This window comes from Cervus canadensis, chromosome 5 (genome assembly GCF_019320065.1).
Source record: "Cervus canadensis isolate Bull #8, Minnesota chromosome 5, ASM1932006v1, whole genome shotgun sequence".
Taxonomy (NCBI): Eukaryota; Metazoa; Chordata; class Mammalia; order Artiodactyla; family Cervidae; genus Cervus; species Cervus canadensis.
Genome location: NC_057390.1, coordinates 36,435,112 through 36,457,449, shown reverse-complemented (window position 1 = coordinate 36,457,449; position 22,338 = coordinate 36,435,112). Strand labels below are relative to the sequence as shown.

General features: G+C 33.8%; 1 protein-coding gene across 5 annotated transcripts in view; it reads left to right on the top strand.

The window, feature by feature from the left end:
- CCDC88A (coiled-coil domain containing 88A) overlaps positions 1 to 21,492 on the top strand; it is a 113,335-nt gene extending 91,843 nt beyond the window's left edge. The window contains exons 23-33 of one of the 5 annotated variants that reach the window (XM_043468584.1): positions 1,130 to 1,275; positions 2,388 to 2,480; positions 2,596 to 2,810; positions 6,257 to 6,340; positions 7,325 to 7,528; positions 8,128 to 8,199; positions 9,185 to 9,265; positions 11,698 to 11,957; positions 12,165 to 12,627; positions 16,761 to 16,861; positions 17,578 to 21,492. In XM_043468584.1, coding sequence (XP_043324519.1) covers positions 1,130 to 1,275; positions 2,388 to 2,480; positions 2,596 to 2,810; positions 6,257 to 6,340; positions 7,325 to 7,528; positions 8,128 to 8,199; positions 9,185 to 9,265; positions 11,698 to 11,957; positions 12,165 to 12,627; positions 16,761 to 16,825 — 1,683 coding nt within the window. In that variant the 3' untranslated portion in view covers positions 16,826 to 16,861; positions 17,578 to 21,492. The other 4 variants (XM_043468585.1, XM_043468581.1, XM_043468580.1 and 1 more) reach the window with 4 other exon arrangements.
- The last annotated feature ends 846 nt before the right edge of the window (positions 21,493 to 22,338 follow it).

Below are 22,338 nucleotides of genomic sequence, written 5' to 3'. Positions count from 1 at the left end.
TAACAGATTCCACTTCTTGATAGGAAAAGTGAGAAGTCACAGCACAAGAGGGCACAGGGATGAAAACTGCATTCAGTTTTGCAGTGAATCTACCACATGTGTTATGTTTCAATTTAACAGCATATAAATAAATAAAACATACAGCACAGTATTGACAGTTGTTAGATCTAGATGGCTACTTATGCATATTCATAGTATTATACTATTTGCTTTTTTCTACCTTCTGAGCAAGTTTTTGTCTTTTTTTTTTTTTTTGAGAAAGGGTTGTTGTTGGCTTTAAAAAAAAAAATACAAAACTCTAAAAAAATCCAAACTTGCTGAACTCTAATGCTAGAACCCAGAAATCTTTACTTTAAAAATATATTCTACAAGTGATACTAAATTTTGACAGTCAGTGCTTTGGGCTTTCTGACTTCTGCTGGAACCTCTGGCCTAACTGAGGCATATTTCTAGTTTCTGCTGACTACAGAGAAGCAGCTGAAATCATGCTGGCAGCCTAACTGCCAGTAATAATCAGTAATATGACCACCAATTTACAGTATTACCTGACTTCCCTTGGTTCAAGCCATAAAAATTATACACAAACTTTTGAGGTTTCTTGACAATGGTTAGAGGAAGAATGAGGTATATAAAGTACCTACTATGTGCCATAGGCATGACACCAGCTACTTCACATATATTATTTAATCCTTGCAACAGTCTTCGGGGAATGAGAGTTGTGATCTTCAATTTATAGATGGGTGGAGTCGTTAAGATTTAGAGAATTACTAATTTGTTTAGCATTTTATAGCTATTTAAACAGAAGGCCAGAGATATGTATCTAGCTTTGAACTCGAAGTCAAAACGGTTGTAAAGACAGTGGTGGTTTGGAAGCAGATAGCTTACTGTATGTTAAACCCAGTGTTTCTGAGAATTAAGAAAACATAAATGTCTAGCACATAACCCAGTAGTGTAGATGTCATTATTACTAAAATAATCACTAATTCTAATTAAAGGACAACCATCTGATTGTTCACTGGCAGAAGATATAAACTTTGTGAAATACTTTATATTTTTCATATGCTTTGGGGGATTTGTGTCAAATGTAAATGTTGATATTTTAAAAAATAAATATTTGTGTTTAAAACAGTTGCTAAGCCAACTTAAAGGAAATTTAGAAGAAGAAAATCGACATCTACTAGATCAAATTCAGACATTAATGCTACAGAACAGAACACTATTGGAGCAGAATATGGAAAGCAAGGATCTTTTCCATGTTGAACAAAGACAGTACATGTAGGTGCCAAAAAACTTTTCACTCTGAAATATTACTCTGGTGGCAGAGAAAATGCAGTGCTAATTTTTCCTAATTTTCAACGTTATTTCAGTATTTTTTTTAACGGTTATGTTCTGGGCAGTATGCTAATAACTAGAAATACTAAAATGAAAACATAGAGATCCAGCTCTTAATGATCTATTAATATAAAACAAGAAGTAAAAATAATTTCTATAATGAAGATATGTTATAGGAAGCCATAGAAATACAGCAAATAGAGGGGCAGAAGTACCTTAGCTTGCAAGAGAAGCTGGACTTTAAAGATGATTGAGCTGAGACTTGCCTGAGGAGGCATAACAGGCCAAGAGAGCAGCAAATGCAGAGACAAAGAGGTGTAATGAAACTGTATTATGATTATGATATATGGTCTAAAAATTAATGACTCATACTGGAGCAAAATTGTAGAAGGAGGTATAGCAGAGAAGTGACTAAACACTCAGGAGCCACTTCACAAAGGTTCTTCTTTGCTGTACAGAGAACTTGCTGAAAAATTTAAGCAGGGCAGTAATATGATCAGATTTGTGCTGTTTGTTTGTTTAAATCACTTATGACATTATAGATTGGAGGTTCTAAGAATTAGAGACAAGGAATAAGTTTTAAGGTTGTTGCAATAATCTAGTGAAAAGTAATTCACAAGCAGTGGTAGTTAAGATCAAGTACAAGAGAGATGTGAAAGATAGAATCGACAGAGCTTGATTATTAGTAAATTGTGGTGAAGCTAGTGTATTTATGCATATAATGTTTAATAACTGTAGAAAGATGTTGAGAGAATTATTTTGTCATGATAATATTGTAATATAGACGATTTCCTTCAGACAAATCCTGTTGAAAATTGAGATTCTAAGTCCTATATCATTTAAGTAAGTTGTAAATTAAAAGACAACGAAAAACTTGAAAACAGTTCTGTTGTTACTGCCTATTAAATTCTTAGTTGTCAACTATGGTATCTGTATTTCTTTGTGTTTTGGGGAGAAGTTAGATTTTAGAATCCAAATAATATTCATAACTGTACAAAATATGTACAAAAACTGTACCAAAATATGATGTCCTAAGTGTAACTTTATTTTTATAGTGATAAGTTAAATGAATTAAGACGACAAAAGGAGAAATTAGAAGAGAAAATTATGGATCAATACAAATTTTATGACCCATCTCCTCCTAGAAGGTACTATTATCCAGTTGGGTTTTTTTTCATTTTTATTTTGGGGAAAAAAAGATTTTGAGAGGGATTTGTATGCTGAATTTTAAACTGATAAGACTTTTTAAAATTACTTTATTAGGAGAGGCAACTGGATTACTTTAAAAATGAGAAAATTGATAAAGTCTAAGAAAGACGTTAATCGGGAACGCCAGAAATCACTAACTTTAACACCAACCCGCTCAGACTCCAGTGAAGGATTTCTTCAACTCCCCCATCAAGATAGTCAAGATAGTTCTTCAGTAGGTTCAAACTCTTTAGAAGATGGCCAAACTTTGGGGACCAAGAAAAGCAGCAGTGAGTGCTTAAACTCTTTAAACATTTGTGATCTCTAGAATTGATTTAGATTCCTTTCTAAAGATTTCTTTTAAATAGCTTCCACAGTCCTTTGGGATAATGTCTGACGAATGCATTTCTTTTTAACTCCATATGATTTTAAAATTGATTGCATACTGCAGTACTGCATAGCCATGTGATTTTCTTTATTGTGTATTTAGAGAAATACAAAGAGATACCATCATTTGACCAGGAAGGTAAAATAGTATAGAAAGAACAGTGAAATGAGAGCCAGAATACCTCTGCCACTTGCTAGTTCTGTTAATGTGGGCAAGACTTTTACTTTTGCGTCCTACTTCACAGGGAGATTATGAGGAGCAATTGAGAAATATTTATAAGATGTCATTTTCATAATTATTTGTAACTAAATAGAGTAATAAGTCTTTTTAGAATGAGGTTTTAATCATACTTTGATGGTATCAAATTGGAAAAAAGTTACATTGAGGGGGAGGAAGCAAAGAAAAATAGTTATGAATTGGAAGAGAATGTTTTTCAATGATTTAGAAATAATTGAAGGTTATAAAAGGGATTGCTTGGTAAAGGTTCAGTTAAAATAGATTTGGAGATACAAGTTTTTGTACAAACTTGTGATTTAATTTTTTAAATTACAAATGCTGAAGTGTAATATAACGTGACCTCTACAGTTAACTCTCTTGATTTCATTACTAGTGTGCTTAGCTAAACATTAAGAGCAAAGTAAAAGCCTAAGGAAGAATATTTTAAGAGAAAGAAAAGAATCCGGTGGTAGGCCCTTTGAAGTTACAGGAGAATGTGACTACTAGCAATGTTCTTAGAACATATGTAAACAGGATAGTTTGAATCCACTCACACCCTCACCAGAATCACTAAATTTAAAAGCATATATAGTGTGTATGTTTATACATAAGACATATGTACAAGATAGATACTATATATATGTATACATTTGTATGTATTAATATATACATTTCAATATTAGTCTTTAGAAGTAAATAGCAGGCAAAAGCAGCCACTACTTCCCCCAGGGATAGACTCTGTATGGGCAGCTCTCAAAACACTCAAAAAACTGTATAGACATGGTTTTGTCCTCAGGGGAATTATCTCTGAAAAGACAGTGTTTTAGAGTGTAAGAGATTAGACATTCATTATAGGCTATATTTAAGAATGCAACTATAGCACCCTAAGAACTAGAATCCACAAGTAAGCAACAAAAAAATCAGATACACGTACATGAGTACCATATTCATACATACACACATACAAATATGTTTGTGTATAAGAAATTGGTTAGTCCTATCTGTTCTCATAAGATTAGTCTTGTTAGCCAAACCTACATGAAACCTCCAAGTATTGTAGAGAGATTATCAAGTTTTCCTTAAAAAGGTGCCAGATGATTCAATTTTATCTACTATCTTTGGATATAAAATATCTGAAAAAAAAAAAATCTGGCATCTGATTTAATGAGAAATGGTCATGGGTATATATAATTTTTTCAATTAAAGGAAGATAATTCAAGTAGGAAAATATACACAAGAAAGGTACAACAGTCTTTTTTAAGGTCATCTTGTTTTAAATTGTCAGTCTATCATTCCTTCATACTCTGTGCTGGAAAGATCCAGAGTAGAAATCAGAAGGAAGTAATACTCTTCTTCCCAGCAGTTACTCAGTTTTAGAATTTTAAAAATAAGCAGAAAACCCTACCATTCTAATGTTCCCATAATTTCAATATAGTTTGGGAAGCAAACATTGTATGTCTACAAACTAATTGCTATAAGAACGATCACTTTCCACCACTGGCAAATATAAAACTCCTTTTATCCTTTCCATTTTGGAAGAGTGTCTGTCTGTCAGTAAAGCAGTCTATGGAAAACAGTTGAAATCAGAAAAAGTATCTAAACAAGACATGTGCATGCTGCAACCATTCAGCTTTGTTTTAGCTAAGTGTCCATTTTTACATTGCTTTCAGTTCATTTCTTTTTAATCATTGAAAACAGCTGTGTTTTCCGACCTAGAAACAAAAAGTTTAAATGAGTCATGACTATTCTTAATAGCAATAAAATAAGTAAGTTAAAAAGCTGTATGCCTTTGCATTCTCCTTAATGAGTGATACTTGTCAGTTTGTCAAAAGAGCTTTTTATTATTTGTAAGATAAGAGCAAACCATAAGAAAGAGCATAGTTATTAAGGCTGTATGCAATATGCTTTTAAATCTTAATGTGAGTTTTTCCCCTGCCTCTTAAATTGCATCTCCAAAGAGGTATAATAATATTTTCCATTAAAATCTTATTAAAGTATAGCTTAAGACTGTTAACTCTAAGTGAACACTTAAATTTTTATGTTAATGACTCCTACTGTAGTTATAATCCTAATTTTCATTCATATATTGATAATTTCCCTGTGTCGTGCTGTGATTTTTTAAATAAACTAACTCCAAAAGCCCTTCAAAATATCTAAAAATGTTATAAATACATAATTTTCTATCATTTTTGCTTGCTTTTTAGGATGCCTCCTTATTTTTTAGGCTTATCAGAGCTTAAAAGCTTCTATCAAAATACTTTTGTTTTTTCTTCCAGCCAACCTTTTGCAAAATGAAATTAACATAGTTGCTCATGCCATCTTTTGAAAGACTTGTCTTAGAAGAACATATATTTCTGTGGTGCTTCTAAATAATGCATCAGAATTCAGTTTAAACCAAGAAGTAGTTCCCTATTTTCTTTTTTAACATTTAAAGAAATAATGAAAGTTTTAAAAGTTTCTTTAGGTTATTTTAAACATCCTGGAACACCTTAGTTTTTGTTGAGGTATTTTACTAAAATACAGGATGTACATTTTCCTAAATTATTTTTTTCTAAAATAAAACCTTATAATTTAAAAAGTTAAGGAAAATAGGGACTTCCTGGTGGTCCAGTGGTTAAGACTCCATGTGCTTCCACTGTAGGTGGCACAGGTGCAATCCCTGGTTGGGGAATGAAGATCCCACATGCCACTTGGCATGACAAAAACAAAGTTAAAACAGAGGAGTGAAGAGCCTTCTACATTTTCGTCACATACGCTCCCTGGTCCACCAAGAGTGGCCCTAGTGATATAGGTCTATCTATCTTTACAGCTTTACTAGAAAAATTATTCCTTCAGTAAGTAGTTCTTATCATTTCCTGTATTTATAGGACTTTAGTTAGTCCAGGTTTTCTAAGTATATGTTTTTCATCATTGTCTTCAGTGCTTCTCCAAGTATTTTAAAGTATCAAAGTACATATTTCATATTTCATAATCACTCAGCAGCACGAGAATAATAGCTTTAGTGTAGCTTACATAGCTGAAACTCAGACATTCATTTCTGTCCTTAATTTCAACATTTAACTCCCATCTGTTCTTCTCCCTTTCTTCTTTCATTTTTCTGTTTCTGTTTTTTCTCATGCTCTGACATTAAAGTGGTTGCACTGAAAAGACTGCCCTTTTTGAGGAACAGACCGAAGGATAAAGACAAAATGAAGGCCTGCTACCGTCGTTCCATGTGTAAGACTTTATGACAGTTCAGCTTCTTTCAAATGACTACACTGGCTTCCATTACTAATTTTCACTAACCATTCTCTGGACTGTGCCAATTTTCTTATTTTGCAAAGTGCAGTCTTCCTGTAACCCATGGAGCTGGAAGAATTTTTTTTTTTTTCAAAACTGGCACTGAATCTGCATTATATGTATGTTCATTTATACATATACATGCATATGTTTAGTCATACATGTAATATACTTATAAATTTCCAGTGCTTTCTAAAAGTTGGCAGAAAAAAAACTTTAATTTTATATGCCATAAAGATTTTTTCCCAAAGAAATTTGCTTAAAGAAAATATAACAAAACCTTTAGCATTAGGTATTTATTTTCTTAATGAACTAGGATTAAATAAATAAATAAAATGGCCTGTAATCCTTGAAAATGTTTGTCATTCTTTATATACTGATACTCTGGTTTTTCTTTTTTTAAGTGGAATGGGTAATTAATCACATTAAATGTCTGTCACTGGATATCCTCTCTTTCAGGTTTTTATTGAGTGGTATACTTGTTTGATTCATAAAATGAGTAATTTCTCCAGTAACCTGCTCTGACCAAGGACTCTCTATCATTTTCAATAGTGATGTTGTAAAAAACTGCTCTCCATCTTACCTTTATTCATTCCATTTTTGTCACCACAAAACCACATTTTGAAGGCTTATAATTATATTGCACATCACTGCTCAAAAGGCAGTTGTACAGAGTAAAATTCCTTTTCCTACCTTTAAAGGGGGTGGAGGGTGATAAAATTATTTACTGAAGTTTATCAAGCCTTGGCCTCCTCATTTCATACAGCTAAATGCATGTCATAATTCAAATGACCTTGTGGTTAGTTTTTTATTTCACTTGCATTAATCCATAGACAATAATCAGAACCTTTATAATACAAAATAGAAATAAGAGCAAGTACATTAACCATGCTGATTCATTTGCTTTCATTTGCATCCCAGCCATGAATGACCTGGTGCAGTCCATGGTCCTAGCAGGAGGACAGTGGACAGGTAGTACTGAGAATTTGGAGGTTCCTGATGATATTTCAACGGGTAAAAGGAGAAAAGAATTGGGAGCTATGGCCTTCTCTACTACAGCCATCAACTTTTCAACTGTCAACTCTTCTACAGGCTTCAGATCCAAGCAGTTGGTTAATAATAAAGGTATAGGCCGTCTGCTATTTGCACTGTGGTGTAACTGTTGGCAACAGGAATTTTTATTTGACTTTTCAATGTTTACTTTTTTTGACAGCAGCAACCTGAAATAATTATCAAAACAATCTGGATTTAATCTGAGAGCATTTTCAAATCATTTCAAAAATTTAAAACATCATACAGATAACTACATCTTTCCTAGGTCTTCCATAATAAACAGCTAATGAACTAACAAGAAATGGAAAAGTAAACCAAGTAAAAGACAGAAAAGGAGAGAGTGATAGAAGCTTTAAAAAAACAAACAAACAAAAACCTAGGAACACGCCATCAGAGAATCACATAGAACAGCCCAGGCTTTGCTTTGCCTTGCAGCGTCACAGGGAGGTGGTTTCACTGCTTCTGGTATTTTCCTTAAGCAAGTCAACTCACATCAGAGTTATTCTGTTTCTTACTCCTGTTCCAGCTTCTGATTGAGTGTATGAAATATGTTAAAACAAGATGTACTGTACGTGATTAAAAAAGAATTTCCATATTCTGCATAAATAAGATTTTATCATTTTTTTTTTTTTGTTAAAAAAATTTTATATCCATTCTACTATTTTACGTAGATACTACATCCTTTGAAGACGTAAGTCCACAAGGTATTAGTGATGATTCTAGTACGGGATCAAGAGTTCATGGTAAGATATGAACTTTATTTAGCAAGTACATATTACATACAGAATGAGAATGCTAAGACTCTTGCATTGACCTCATGAATGTGGCATTGCCAGCAAGCATGTTTTCTCTAACCTGCATCTCATAGCTACTTCTGCCATTTCTTCAAACCTAATACTCCCTTTTTTCCTTTTATAAGATTACTTCATCTAAATAGTCCTTAGTCAAGGTCATATATAAAGTATGTCTGTATAATGCTTAAGGCTAATTTTGTTGCCATTTTGGCATAAAGTTATTAGAGATACATTTCATATTTGGTTTTAAAAATAACTCTGGTAAAGGACAAACTCTAAGAAACCACATTTTCTGCAGTGTTGAGCATTTCAGTTTTTAGTTTGTGACTGGAAAGTCTTCTCTTACCAAACTAAATTATTAACAACAAAAAAAAATGGAAAAGGAATGAATTTAATATGTAAGGGAATACGTTAAAGAAATCTCATATGTGAGCAGGATTTTAGGAAGCAGGGTGGGGCCATGTTAACGGTGCAGTTGTTTCCCTTGTATGGATAGGAATACAAGACATTAACTCTGCAGATGCTCATATTCCTCCTGTTCGTGGCATCTCTGCAATGTGCAGGGTTCCTTGTCTGATCTTTTGTGACCTAATCACTAGCCTTTTTTTTTTTTTTCTTTTGGGGACATGTCATTCTGTTCAACTACAACAGTCCTGGTATCCATCTAGAAATCCATTTCCAAATCTGATTATTCACTTTATCTTCTTTTGTTTGAATCTCAGCTGTTGTCTCAGAAGTGTCCTGTTTTCAGTTGTTTAACTGAACAATCTGGAAATGCCTTTGCTTGCTAATCTATAAGACTCAACTCTATGTGGGCATGCTCAGTCTGTGAAAGTATGCATGATTGCTTCCTCAAAGCATTCTGTAATCAGAATGTAAAGTTCAGTGTCTTCAGCTGCAAGTTTTATCACTGTCTCCTGATTTTTTCATTTAGCTTCGAGACCAGCCAGCCTTGATAGTGGCAGAACATCCACTAGCAATAGCAATAATAATGCTTCACTCCATGAAGTCAAAGGTATGCTGTAGGTAAATTTACTAATATGCTCCATCCATTTTCAGATTTGTGAAAAAATGGGAAATTAAGTTTCTGGGGTAAAATGAAATCCAAATCATCTGTGTTTGGAACATAGTTCCTTGGAATATTTTATGCTTTTCACATTGTAATACAAATGTATTTCAATGTGTACAAATGTAAAAACAGGAGCAGTTATTTTAGTTTCCATTTTTCATCTTCACAGGTAAAATCTTTTTCTTGTTATCTTTGTATTCCAAAAGTATCTGTAAATTCTTATTTTCTTACATTCTGTCTTTGTCGTGAAAATGGTTGGCCTTAATTTTCTCATGATACATGTACACTGAACTCACAGAAAGTGTTTTAGAAATACTTCTAGCTTTGTTTATCCACGAAATAAGGAGGAATATATTTTTTAAATTTGAGAAGACAGTTGTGTTTGTCTGAGTGTAACAAGTGCCAAATGGATGCATATATCTATAAAGAATTAGTTCAAGATACCTTTTTCCTCAGTTTATTAATGTGGATTCTAAGCTGAAATTTTATGTGAATGTCTGGAAGTATCAACTGATACCTTTTTTCTTAAAGGTACACTGCCTACTCAAATTCTGGAATTATTTAATAGATGATAAAAGTTTGTTAAAGTAGTTATTTTCTACAGAACAGAATTGTTAAATTATAATGAGTGCATTTGTTCTCTTGCTTTTCTGTATTATAGAATAATTTTGTCTCGGTTATAATTTTAGTATTTGTTGCACTGATCTGAAAAATCTGATTTCAAGTGATTGTTTTTTCATGTTTATAATCATGTTCTTATATCCTTTAGAAAAATATTACCTGAAGTGTGAAGAAGCCTTTTCTGATTTGAAATTTTAAGAAAATCTTTTTCCTACAAAATGTTACATAGTTTGAGCCAAAATCTTTCATGACCCACTTTATTCTCTGTGATTAGGAAACCATGGAAAGTTGCATTTTCCATCTTGATGCTTCTACACCGTTTGCGATTGATCAAAATGAATAAGCACTCTTAAGGAATAGCATAAACTTTGGGGAGCTTTTTTCCAGATCTAGTAATTTGCATTCTTTATCATTGTTCAGCCTCAACTGAGTCTTTTAAAGCTATCATACTGACAGTTGAAAGCAGGGAGAATCAGATTGTTCAGACATTAAATAAAGAATGAGATACTACATACTTGATTTTTACTGGAATTTTCTAAGTTAATTATATCATGTCTCCATTTGACTTTCCTTAGATGCTTGCTATGTAAATTTTTTAAAAGTTTCTTAAGATTATTTCTTTTACTTATTTTTTATTTATTGTTAATTGGAGGATAACTGCTTTATAGTGTTGTGTTGGTTTCTGCCACACATCAGCGTGAATCAGCCATAGATAGACATGCTCCCTTCCTCTTGGACCTCCCTTCCACCTTCCACCCCTCTAGGTTATCACACCCTTTTTTTTTTTTACATCAGTATTTAATCAAAATAATTTCCTTTTGACTTTTTTTTCCATTTATTTTTATTAGTTGGAGGCTAATTACTTTACAATATTGTAGTGGTTTTTGCCATACATTGACATGAATCAGCCATGGATTTACATGTGTTACCCATCCTGAACCCCCCTCCCACCTCCCTCCCCATCCCATCCCTCTGGGTCTTCCCAGTGCACCAGCCCTGAGCACTTGTCTCATGCATCCCTCTAGGTTATCACACTCTTTCAGGTTATTTGTTTAGGATGAACAGAGAAGCCTTCAAATAAGGAACACAGACTTCATAGATAGTCAAAGAATTAGAATTGTTAGAGTGTTTGGTTTTAACATTCTCAATTTAAAATTCATATAATCATATTTTGGGCTTCTCTGGTGGCTCAGTGGTAAAGAATCCGCCTGCCAATACAGGAGGTCTAAGGGTCAAGAAGATCCCCCAGAGAAGGAAATGGCAGCCCACTTCAGAATTATTGCCTGGGAAACCCCATGGAGAGAAGAACCTGGTGGGCTATAGTCCATGGGGTCACAAAAGAGTCAGACATGACTTCATGACTAAAACAACAACAATTTTTTTTTTTAATTATAAGGTATTTTATAGTTTTTTAACCTGAGTTTTTAAAAATACATTATTTCCTTGTTTATTCATTCATTTACTCATCACATGTATTGAGTGCCTGATGTATATGTTGAGGTTCTGGGTCTGGTGGTGAAGGCAAGTGTTTGCCCTTTGGAGCTTACAATATTTGTCATGCAGACAAATAAGGAAGCATGCTATGGTAGACAGTTATTAGACTGATGAAAGATTAACATGGTTTTAAGTATTTCTGAATAAAGCTTTGAAAGTCAGTTTGGCTATTCATAAGAATCCAGTCAATAAATTGTCAGTACATACATAGTGTTAATCTTGTGTCTGTTATTGAACTTTTAACACACCATTTACTCCTAAAGCAGGTGCAGTTAATATCCAGAGCAGGCCACAAAGCCACAGCAGTGGAGAATTTAGCCTGCTTCATGAGCATGAGGCATGGTCCAGCAGTGGTAGCAGTCCAATCCAGTACTTGAAAAGACAGACCAGATCAAGTCCAGTGCTCCAGCACAGAACACTGGAGAGTCGGGCACATCACAAGATCAAAACTGGTTCCCCTGGAAGTGAAGTTGTTACTCTACAACAGTTTCTGGAAGAAAGCAACAAGCTTACCTCAATGCAGGTTGGTTTTATCTACGGTTACCTTAATTTAGATGGACACTATAAGTTAAATTTCTATGGTTGAATTTTAGAGCCTTTTCTTTTTTTTTTTTTTAAGTTAAGGAGTGTTTAGAGACATTAGCAATTTTTTATAGTCTACCATATCAGGAAACCAAAAGTATGGCTGTATTCACTAACCTGCTTTGATTTTTTTTTTTTTTTTAAACAGCTAAAGCCCTCAAGTCAAGAGAATCTTTTAGATGAAGTAATGAAAAGTTTGTCTGTCTCTTCTGACTTTTTGGGGAAAAACAAACCAGTTAGCTGTGGTCTGGCCAGGTCAGTAAGTGGAAAAACTCCAGGAGACTTCCATGATAGACGGACAACTAAGCCTGAACAGTTTGTGAGACCTGGTCCTCAAAAGGCTGAAGATACCTGTTTCATGAGTTCTTCAGGAAAGCCTACACGAGGCGCTCAAGGAAAGATAAAATTAATAAAAGAAACTTCTCTGTCACGACAATCAAAAGATAGTAATCCCTATGCCACTTTACCTCGTGCTAGCAGTGTTATCTCTACTGCCGAAGGAACTACTCGAAGGACAAGCATCCATGATTTTTTGGCCAAGGACAGTAGACTACCTGTGTCAGTTGATTCACCGCCAGCTTCTGCTGATAGCGGCGTCACTGCGACATCCAGTGAGTACTGTCTACACCAGCGGTCCTCTCACACACCTCACAGCCCCACATCTGCGCTAGGTTCTCAAGCACAGAATGCCTTAGCTACAGACAGGCCCCAGTCTCCACACACCCAGGCCAGAAACTCAAGAACTGAAAGGTCACATTTTCTAAATCAGACTTTTGCCATGATTAATATGTCTAATGATGCATTTGGAAGATCAGCTACAGATAGCTTAGAGTCCTTTACTGTGGCTCATCTAGCTCAGCCATTTTTATCCCTGAATACAGAATTAGTTAGTAACATAAGTGGGTTACCTCCCAGACCAGTCACCAGAGTAACTGACCAGGCTTCTGCTTCTTTGGAAAAAACTGCTCAGAAAGATAATGAGCAGTTTTCTGGTCATCAGAGCCACAGTAGCATTAATCCACAGTCCTCTGTAGATAATAATAATCTTACCACTCCTGCATGCCTCTATCCTGATGACACAGAAGCTGCATTGTTGGTTTCTGAGGATAATCAAACGGTTTGGTATGAATATGGTTGTGTATGATCAAAACTGCACAATATAATACTGATGTCATTTGATACACACTATGCTTCTCTGATCTGATTTGAAGAGCCGTTGTTGAAAAGAATCACTTGACTAGGTTTCTATTTTTATTTTTAAGTTGTGGCATAGTGTTCAAGTGTACATTGTGGCATGTATATAAACGTGATTATGTAACCACAGCAATGCCTGCATGAACTATTATTAATTGCATTGTACATTTTCTGCATGACTTCAAGAACCTTAACAATACATGCTCCTCTTTCACATTTTTTGTCACCCAGTAAGAGATTGTTACTTTGATACCTGGAAGCATGTTAAAATGGTTGCATGCTCTATAATTACTAAGGCATTTCCAAGTCATATTTGTTGATTCCAAAAAAGAATGCTCATTGTCCCTTTTGCTCCCTGCTCATTGTCCCTTTTGCTCCCCTTTCCCTCTCTCCCTACCTCTTGTCCTTTCCTTTTTTTCCCCAAAATGTGCACTTCATATTGCACATGTACAGTATTAGTAAGGAAAATATGTTAAAAAGATGTCATTTTCTTTTGCCATTTAATTTTGCCTTCTGCCCTGCTATTTTATTTTCAAATAGTTAATAAGTCAACACCTTACATAGTAAATAATAACTACTGCCCATATTTATAAAGTTGTTCAGATTTAAAATGCTGTTAATACTCATAAATTTAGTGTAATTAAAAAAAAAAACACTGAATTTAAATGTGACTTATACAGTGACTAGGAGCACTTATATTCTATTTCTTCCCTGCACTTTTCTTCACTTGACAAACATAAGAGTTCAAGTACTATCTTTCTTTCAGGATGACTTTTTTACTTGGAATCAGTTAACACAGTAGTTTTTTCAGAGTTTTTTAAAATGTAGAATCAAAGAGAAATAAATCAAATCATACTCAGTGTGTGGGAAATTTGCATTTTTACTTCTCTTTTAAAAGGGTAGCAAGTTTACTGGGTGGTGAAGATTGTTACTTAAATAATTCTATAATTTATTGCTAAGTTACATATGTCCTAAAAACAGAATTTTCTAAAATGAGTACACTGTGCTAAAATAAAATGTAAAATTAGTGTTTATAACCATATAAACAAACAGACATGTTTCTAGTAGAACAAATTTTAAAACTAAGAATAATTGCAACCTCTTAGCTAAAAGATAATCATAAAAGAGAGAGAAAATATTTGCTAACTCTGATTCATGTCATAAACTTTAAAATTATCATCCTGTGGTCATAGCATTTTAAAACAGAATCAGCCAAAATTGAGTTTCTAACTTCCAGAATAAAACAACAAGAAAGAAAGCCCCAAGGAAACCCATAACCCTGACTCACTCACTTCTGGACAAGTATACCTTAGCTCTATCTCTGAAATGTTTTTGCTGTCTTGATTCAGCCTAAATATCACAATGCAGCCTGGCATCTAGAAGAAATGATTTGAAATGTAACTTGATAAACAAGGAGGAAGTTATTATTTTACACGTGTTGTTATAGTAAATTATTATTGTTATTCATTGGGCCAGAGAAAATTTCTAAAGTATCTTTGCTTAATGAAATGTGTGACCTGGGAATTCACTGGCAGTCCAGTGGTTAGGACTCTGCAGTTTCGCTGCTGAGGGCCTGTGTTCGATCCCTGGTCACAGAACTAAGATCTGCAAGCCACACAGCAAGGGCAAAAATTTAAAAAAAACAAAACAAAAAAAAAGGAAACAAAAAGAAGGAAATTTGTATTCCTTTGTAAATTACCCTATTCTCTTGTACTTACACAAGATCATTTCAGGCCTAGGCCCCTTCTGTTTATATCTTTGACCATACTTCTTTTCTCAAAGCCAGCTCTTACTAAAAATGCTCCCAATGTGTTGGTTTCACTTCAGATCGAATAAATCTTCTGCCTTTTACTTAAAAAAAAAAATGCTTCCAGTGCAGGTCATCAAATAAACAATCAGAAATTTTCTTACTTTTAGTACCACTTAATATATTTTATCTACATGAAAACATCAATCCATTTGTCACTTATTTCACAATTAGTCCTAACATTTCAAATGTTTTTGGTGTCCCTTTTCTTTCTTCATAACCTGTAGTTTAATATTAAATTTATTTATTAAAATACATTGAGAAATCATATGCTACTATATGGTAAACACTGTTATTTTTACAATGTTGTAAACACTGTTATTTTTACAATGTTAGACTTACAGGAAAGAAGCATTTCTAACCCAGATGACTATAGTAACATATACAGCATGTTTTCCAAAAGAACGTACACATTGTGCATGTAAGACAGAAAGATATGTACCATGTCCATGTGTCTTGAGGACTGTCAGAGAATATAGGTGATATTTCCTCCAGAAACTGTCACTGGCTGTAAGGTCATAAAATTCCCTTAAAACACTATTTTACCAGTGTTTCTTGATAGCACTTGAAATCACATATTTAGCAGTGATAAGAGCCTTAGAAATCATATAGAGCTAGTGTTTCCCAAACTCTTAAAAAAATCAACATAATACCTTCTATAAATGAAATCTTACAAGATGCCCCAATTTAAAAAAAACAGTTATTTTCTGATCAAAGTGAAGCAGCTCTGACTCAGTTGAATAACTGTGCTTTTTTTGAGACATCTCCATAAATACTCTACAACTTCACAGAGGATACAGGCATACCTCGTTTTATTGTGCTTTCCTGTACTTCACAAATACTGTGGGGTTTTTTCCCAGCAAACTGAAGGTTTCTGGCAGTTCTCTGTCAGACAAGCCTATCAGTGCCATTATTCCAACAGCATTTGCTCACTTCATGTCTGTCACATTTTGGGAGTTCTCAGAATATTTCTAACTTTCTCATTATTGTTAATATTTGTTGTGATCGGTGATCCATGATCTTTGATGTTACTATTGCAAAAAAAAGTATGACTTGCTAAAGGCTCAGATAATGGATAGCTCTTTTTAGCAATAAAGTATTTTTTAATTAAGATATGTACATTGTTATTTACATGCATTGGGAAACTAAAAATTCATGTGACTCGCTTTATTGCAAAATTCACTTTAATATAGTGGTCTGGAACCAAACCTGCAATTATCTCCGAGGTATGCCTGTATTAGTACCCTAATTTTAGATGAATAGCTTTCCTATTCCTGGCTTAGGTTTCTAGAAATGATACCCCTATTATTTGTGGCACTGTAAATTCATGTTAGGCTTTGGGTCCCCTGTGACCAAAGTAGTTTTAACTCTAACCGTGTAAGCAGATATATTTTCCTACAAAGTAAGCCTCAAGGCCTGGTTTTCTTAGTAAACAATACAAATATTTCATTGTGGATGTTTCTGCTGCTGCATGCAAGATTATTTTTTACTTTAAAACTATATGTGACCATATAGTAAATAAACATAATAAACCTATCAAACACCAAGAGGACATTATTATTTATAGCTTTTAAAACATGTAAATCAGTCTTTAAGTAGAGATGTCTATCAGATGAATAACATTTCCAGAGTTAGATTCCTTCTCTTTGCCCAACGCAGTGAGAGCTCTATAGTTTCTTATCTTCATGAATTGTATTATGTTTAGCTTTTCATTAAATAACATGAAATGCTTTTCTCCTGCAGATGTGGACAAAGTACAAGAAAACAGAAATTCAAAAAGCAGGTCTAGGGAGCAACAAAGCTCCTAATTCTATAACCCCACTACATGACATGTGGGCCAAGTGGTGAGTTTCTTGCTTAAAATGTAAATGAGATTAATCTCATTTATACACACTAACTGCATTAAGTATAAGAACAAGTGCACATTGCATTAACAGATGTAAATATTGCTTGCTTTATTCATGATTTTCTGTCTGTCTGATTAGTAAATCAAAATCACCTGATTCCTCAAAGCTTTTGGCCATCAGTGCACGCTCAGTCGTGTCCGACTCTTTGTGACCCCATGGACTGTAGCCCACCAGGCTCCTCTGTCCATGGAATTTTCCAAGCAAGAATACTGGAGTGGGTTGCCATGCCCTTCTCCAGGGGATCGTCCCAACACAGGGATCAAACCCGGGTCTCCCACATTGCAGGCAGATTCCTTACCATTTGAGCCACCTGGGAAGCCCCTTAGTGCAGGAAAACAATCCTTAAAAATATTTTTTCCCCTCAATTTAAATTTGATTTTACTAATGAATAATGTTTTAGAAATTACTCTTTCAGTTTAAAATCTTTCTGGTAGGAATATAACTTCTGTGCAATGTTCTTGGTAATTGAGGAGAATAAATTAAATGTCTTTTCTACAAAGAGCTGCTTAGACAAATTCTGACTCTCTGTCACTCTTATCCCTGTAAAAGTACCTGGTGCATGCTGTTCTTTTAGTGGTTGCTCTGTATTTTATATCTCTTATCTTCAAACTTTTCTTATATTTTCTTTCTTTCTACTTTCCAACTAAATACAGAGAGAAAAGTGTCCTTCAGTTTCTCAGTGTGAAGCCTTTATTTCTGAAGTAACAAGACACCCAACTATAGGAATCATTTTTTAAAATCTTTAAGGAGACTTAACAATCCTTCGTGACTAGAGCAGGAAAGAAATACAAACCTTCATTCCTTCCTTGAATCAAGGAGCACTACTGGAGTCAACTGCCAAAATTTTTAGAAGGTTTTTGTGACTTATTATGTACATTGTACTGTTAAGATCTACTGAATAAAGCATGTTCTCTCGCTAAGGACCAAGTGTTTTAAGGGTTAAAGAAGTACTCCAAGAACAATATACTTCTTTCATCATTTGTTTATGAATTTATCCATGTTTGCTTAATGCTTCTGCTAAGTATTAGCCTAAGTCTAGCCACTTATATTTAGTTGTGTAAACCTAAATTAAATGCTGTAGTATGCTGTGGAATGTACTATATATCAAGATACAGAGAACATTGTTTAGGCATGTCAGAGCCTTATTTGGTTAGCAGACTGCATGTGTTGGTATTCTCTTATTTTTAAGCCAATTATTTTGATGCACTGCAAAAGAAACTCAGTTTATGAAATAACTGAAAAATCCATGATAGGAGTTATAAAAAAAATCTACAGTGATATTAATATTTCCATATTCCCTGCTAAGGAACACTAAGTAATTCATTCACACATGGATCCAAGGTAATTAGAATGTGTTTTTCTGAAATGTTTTTTTTAGTAAGGTGGTTTTCTAGAAAAAGACATTCCCAAGATAAAGCTATTGTGTTTGAACTCATTTCCCTTCTTTAGTATTGGGTTATGTATGTATGTTTTTTTTTAACTTGAGAGCTGACTGTTTGTTGCTTAAGAAGTTTTCTTATGGCAAAAATAATGTAAATACTTTACTACGATCCGCATTTTGCCAGGAACTCATTTATTATTAAGGTTATCACTTATTAATAAGAATTTTTGGTTTTGTCCTTTATAAGACTACATTAAAGTTGGTAACTGTTATCAGTACTTTTGAAATATTTGTATGAATTTGTTTTACATTTGAAAGAAGCACAAAAAAGTAAATTTAGTTAACCCAGGGAAACATAAATTTTTTTGTAGTTCCAATTTTCTATCACAGTTTTATTTTCTTATAAAATCAAAAATTGCATTGATACATATTAATGCAAATTCATTATTTAACATAAATATATGAATAATCTTAAAGGTCTGAAATGAGAAAGATACTGACTTTTTAACAATGTACTTCTTAGGCTCTCACTACCAGCTCTAAAAATCTTTTTGGAATAATTCCATAGTGTGTGGTTTATGAACTGTGTGTTTCATCACTAACCTAGTAGCCATGAGAAATGTGTCTCTCTCTCTCCCTCCTTCCTCATGCCCTTCTCTTTTTTCCCCCTCTTTTTGATAGGCCAGTAAGAGTGTTGTGTTCATAGTCTACTTTCAGAAAGACCATTAATGAAAAAAAATACGGCATGTATAGTTGAAAAGAAACTGAAATGGAAGTTAGGTTTTGCCACCAAATAATGCTGTAAAGTTAAATCACTTTTAAAATCTTGGATGAAAGGTGCTATGTAAATATAAATACAAAGGATTCTTACTAAGATACAAATATTGCACAACAGACATATTTAAAACCTATTCTCTAGACTGTGAAACATGTCTCCATCATGATTTCCTAGATTGAAGTATCAGATTGATATTGGGCATCATGGCAGTCTAGAGATGTCTGCATGTAAAAACTGTAAATTCATTTTTAGGTGGATAAATTGAGAGTAAATATAGAAATTATGTTTTAGCTAAATACAATAAGTGGGTAACTTAGATTTATATTAACTAGCATCTAATTTGCACAACTAGGACACATCCCAGGACATTTGCTTCAAGTTGAAATTTAATGAGTAGGAGGTAGTCCAGCGAGGGTGTGTGATACCACAGCTTGATCTCTCCAGGACACTAATATCCTAAAACAGAGACCCTGCTGACTGAAGCAACACATTATTGCTTCAATTAGAAAATGCTTAAGGGTAGCCTGTAAAGGGCTGACTCTGAGGAAATGCATCAAGACAACCAAGAGAACACTTGAGACTGCAAAAAGTAGGCATATTCTCAAATCACATTCATCACCTTTTTCATACCATTTCAAGAAAGGACTAGATAACCACATGAGTATTTTACCATTTCCAAAAGATAGCATCAGAAGCAAACTTAGTAGGAAGTCATGCTTTTCCCTTAGATAAACTACTTCTGCCAAACAAAACCATGTAACCAACTAGAAAGTACAATAGCTGGGGCCACTTTCCTGACTGGCGCCTGACATGATTTTAATTATCCGGCTCTACTCCCCCTTGGAAACTAAAGAATTTATATACAGGGTAATAGCTTCGGCCCAGAGCTCCGATAAAGTGCTTCAGATCTGGCAGTGTGGAAATGTTCGGTCCAAGTTTTTGAACTGGTGGTTACCAAAGAGTTCACGGAACAGGTTTGTATGTAGCACCTTTCATGCAAGGCATGGTAAGAGCCTATTTAAAAATCACTGTGCATATAACAGAATTGCAGCCACCTCACAAATGAAGTATTACAGCCTGTACTGTCTTAACAGTTTATGTCAGGAAGTGAAAAAGATATTGTACCAAATCTGGAATTACAATGAGGAGTAATAATGTATGCTAAATAACTTTTGTACTTTAAGTTACTTTTTATGAGAAAAGTGAAGTTTTGTGTTTTTTTTTTTCTGCTAGTCTTAGTCCTGAGATGTTTTTTTCCTTAAGCCTTGAATGAATAATACAGACGGAGCCCATTTTATAATATAAACCTTGATGTACAAGTTATTTGGACAACAGTGAAAATGCCTTAAAAGGAATGCTTATGGATAAAGTTGCACTTATAACACCCTTTAACAAAACCTGATTTTAAATTGTCTTTCTTTTCTAAGGGTTCTCTCTTTCAATGTTTGCCATTGTACTTATAACTGTTATTAAATACCAAATCAAATAATACAAGAGCTGTAACATTTCCTTTAAAGTAACGCTACTGAGAAATCTGGAGTTAAATGGCAAAATGTTTGTTACTTGGCTATATTAAAGCCACAGTTGATAACAAAAAATCCAGTTCATAACAAAAAAGACACCATCATTTGGCTGATCTTTTTTCAAAAACATTTTTCATTTTAGTTTTTAACTTTTATTTCTTCTAAAAAAATTAAGTTGGTTTAACATTCACTTGTCAAACTGATACGATTTTTATAACAAGTGGTTAGCAATCATAACATATAATTTAACCAAGTATTATTCTTTCCTTTCTCTTTGCCCTAGAAAACCAATTTTCAGATATAATCTTGTTTATCTCTGTTCTAATCACTTTGGGATGAGTATTAGAGGTTTTGGGAGAAAGAGAAGAGTCTATTAGTTTTGTCAATCCCAGAAGTGTCATTACAATAATAGATTGTACACATCAGTCTCTTTTCATTTTCGCCTAGACTTTGGGAGGCATAATGTTAAGAGATGGCAACTTGCCTTGTGTCATTGGGCAGGTCAGTCTTTCTGGGCCTATTTTCACTCTAAGGTGAGGACAGTTAGACCAGTTTCCTGAGGTCCTCAGTGTCTTTGATTCAATTCAGTAAACCTTCATTTTACATTCAAAGCAACCTAAATTTCCTCTTTCTTAGAGATATAGTACCAAGTAGGCAAAAACCAGTGTAGCATCTCGGAATGTTATCACTGATGGAAAGATATTTCTTACTAACTCATCTAACTTACTCACTCATCTATATTTTATAAAAATTCTGCCATCAGTAAACTTGTAGTCTCTAACCACATATATTGAAAAATGACAAGTTTTTACCTTTGCCTTTCAGTAATGCAGATTGGTACAAATTAAATAAATTTCTCTACCAGAAGAAATTATTGTGTGTTCAACCTTAGGAAAAAACGTTTATCTCTCAACTATCCGATTGTATTAGAGGAAATGATAATTTTCCTAAGTCCTCTAGGCTGTTTTGTAGCCTACTCAGACCCTCAATTAGGACCTTATTTGAGTTTAAGAGTGGTGAAAAAGTATATTAATTTTCCTCACTGTTTTTGAACTAGCTTCTATATGGCAATTGACAATACCTAATCCTGGGTTCTTACACGTTTTTGTTTATATGTGTATAAAATTTATCTTACACTTTTTAGATGCGTAGTTGAAAAAATGAGTAAATTTAATATAGCCTAAAGGACAGAAGAAACTTGTTCAAGCATGTTCAAATTTCTAATCTCTGAACAAAGACTAAACAAATCCTTCTTAATGGCCTCTGTATGTTCTGCTCCTGAGTTTTAAAATGTAATTTCATTAGTATAATGATTATGGCATATTTTCTACCCCTACTTTGAGGGTTTTTCTAGATTAAGATATTCTAAAGATAGAATTTTATTTAAAAAATTAGCTTATTTTTCACGGGGGGGGGGGGAAAGCATTGGTTTAAAAACAAACAGTAACAGAAAGGTTTTCCCTTGCCCCCTTGTTTAATTATACTGCTGGAAATTCTTATTCTTTAATCCTCATTCCCTCGGGATAACCACTATTTACAATTTAATGTCTTCCCATATTATTTTATTTTTTCCCCATATGTACACTATCACATGTATAATTTTACATATGCTATTTTTGCAACTTGCTTTTTTTCAAGTATAATAAATAAGATGTAAGACAGGTAATCTTAGATAAATAATCTTAGTTTTGATGTGAATTCTTTTTTGGCCACCCTGCAGCCTGCGGGCATC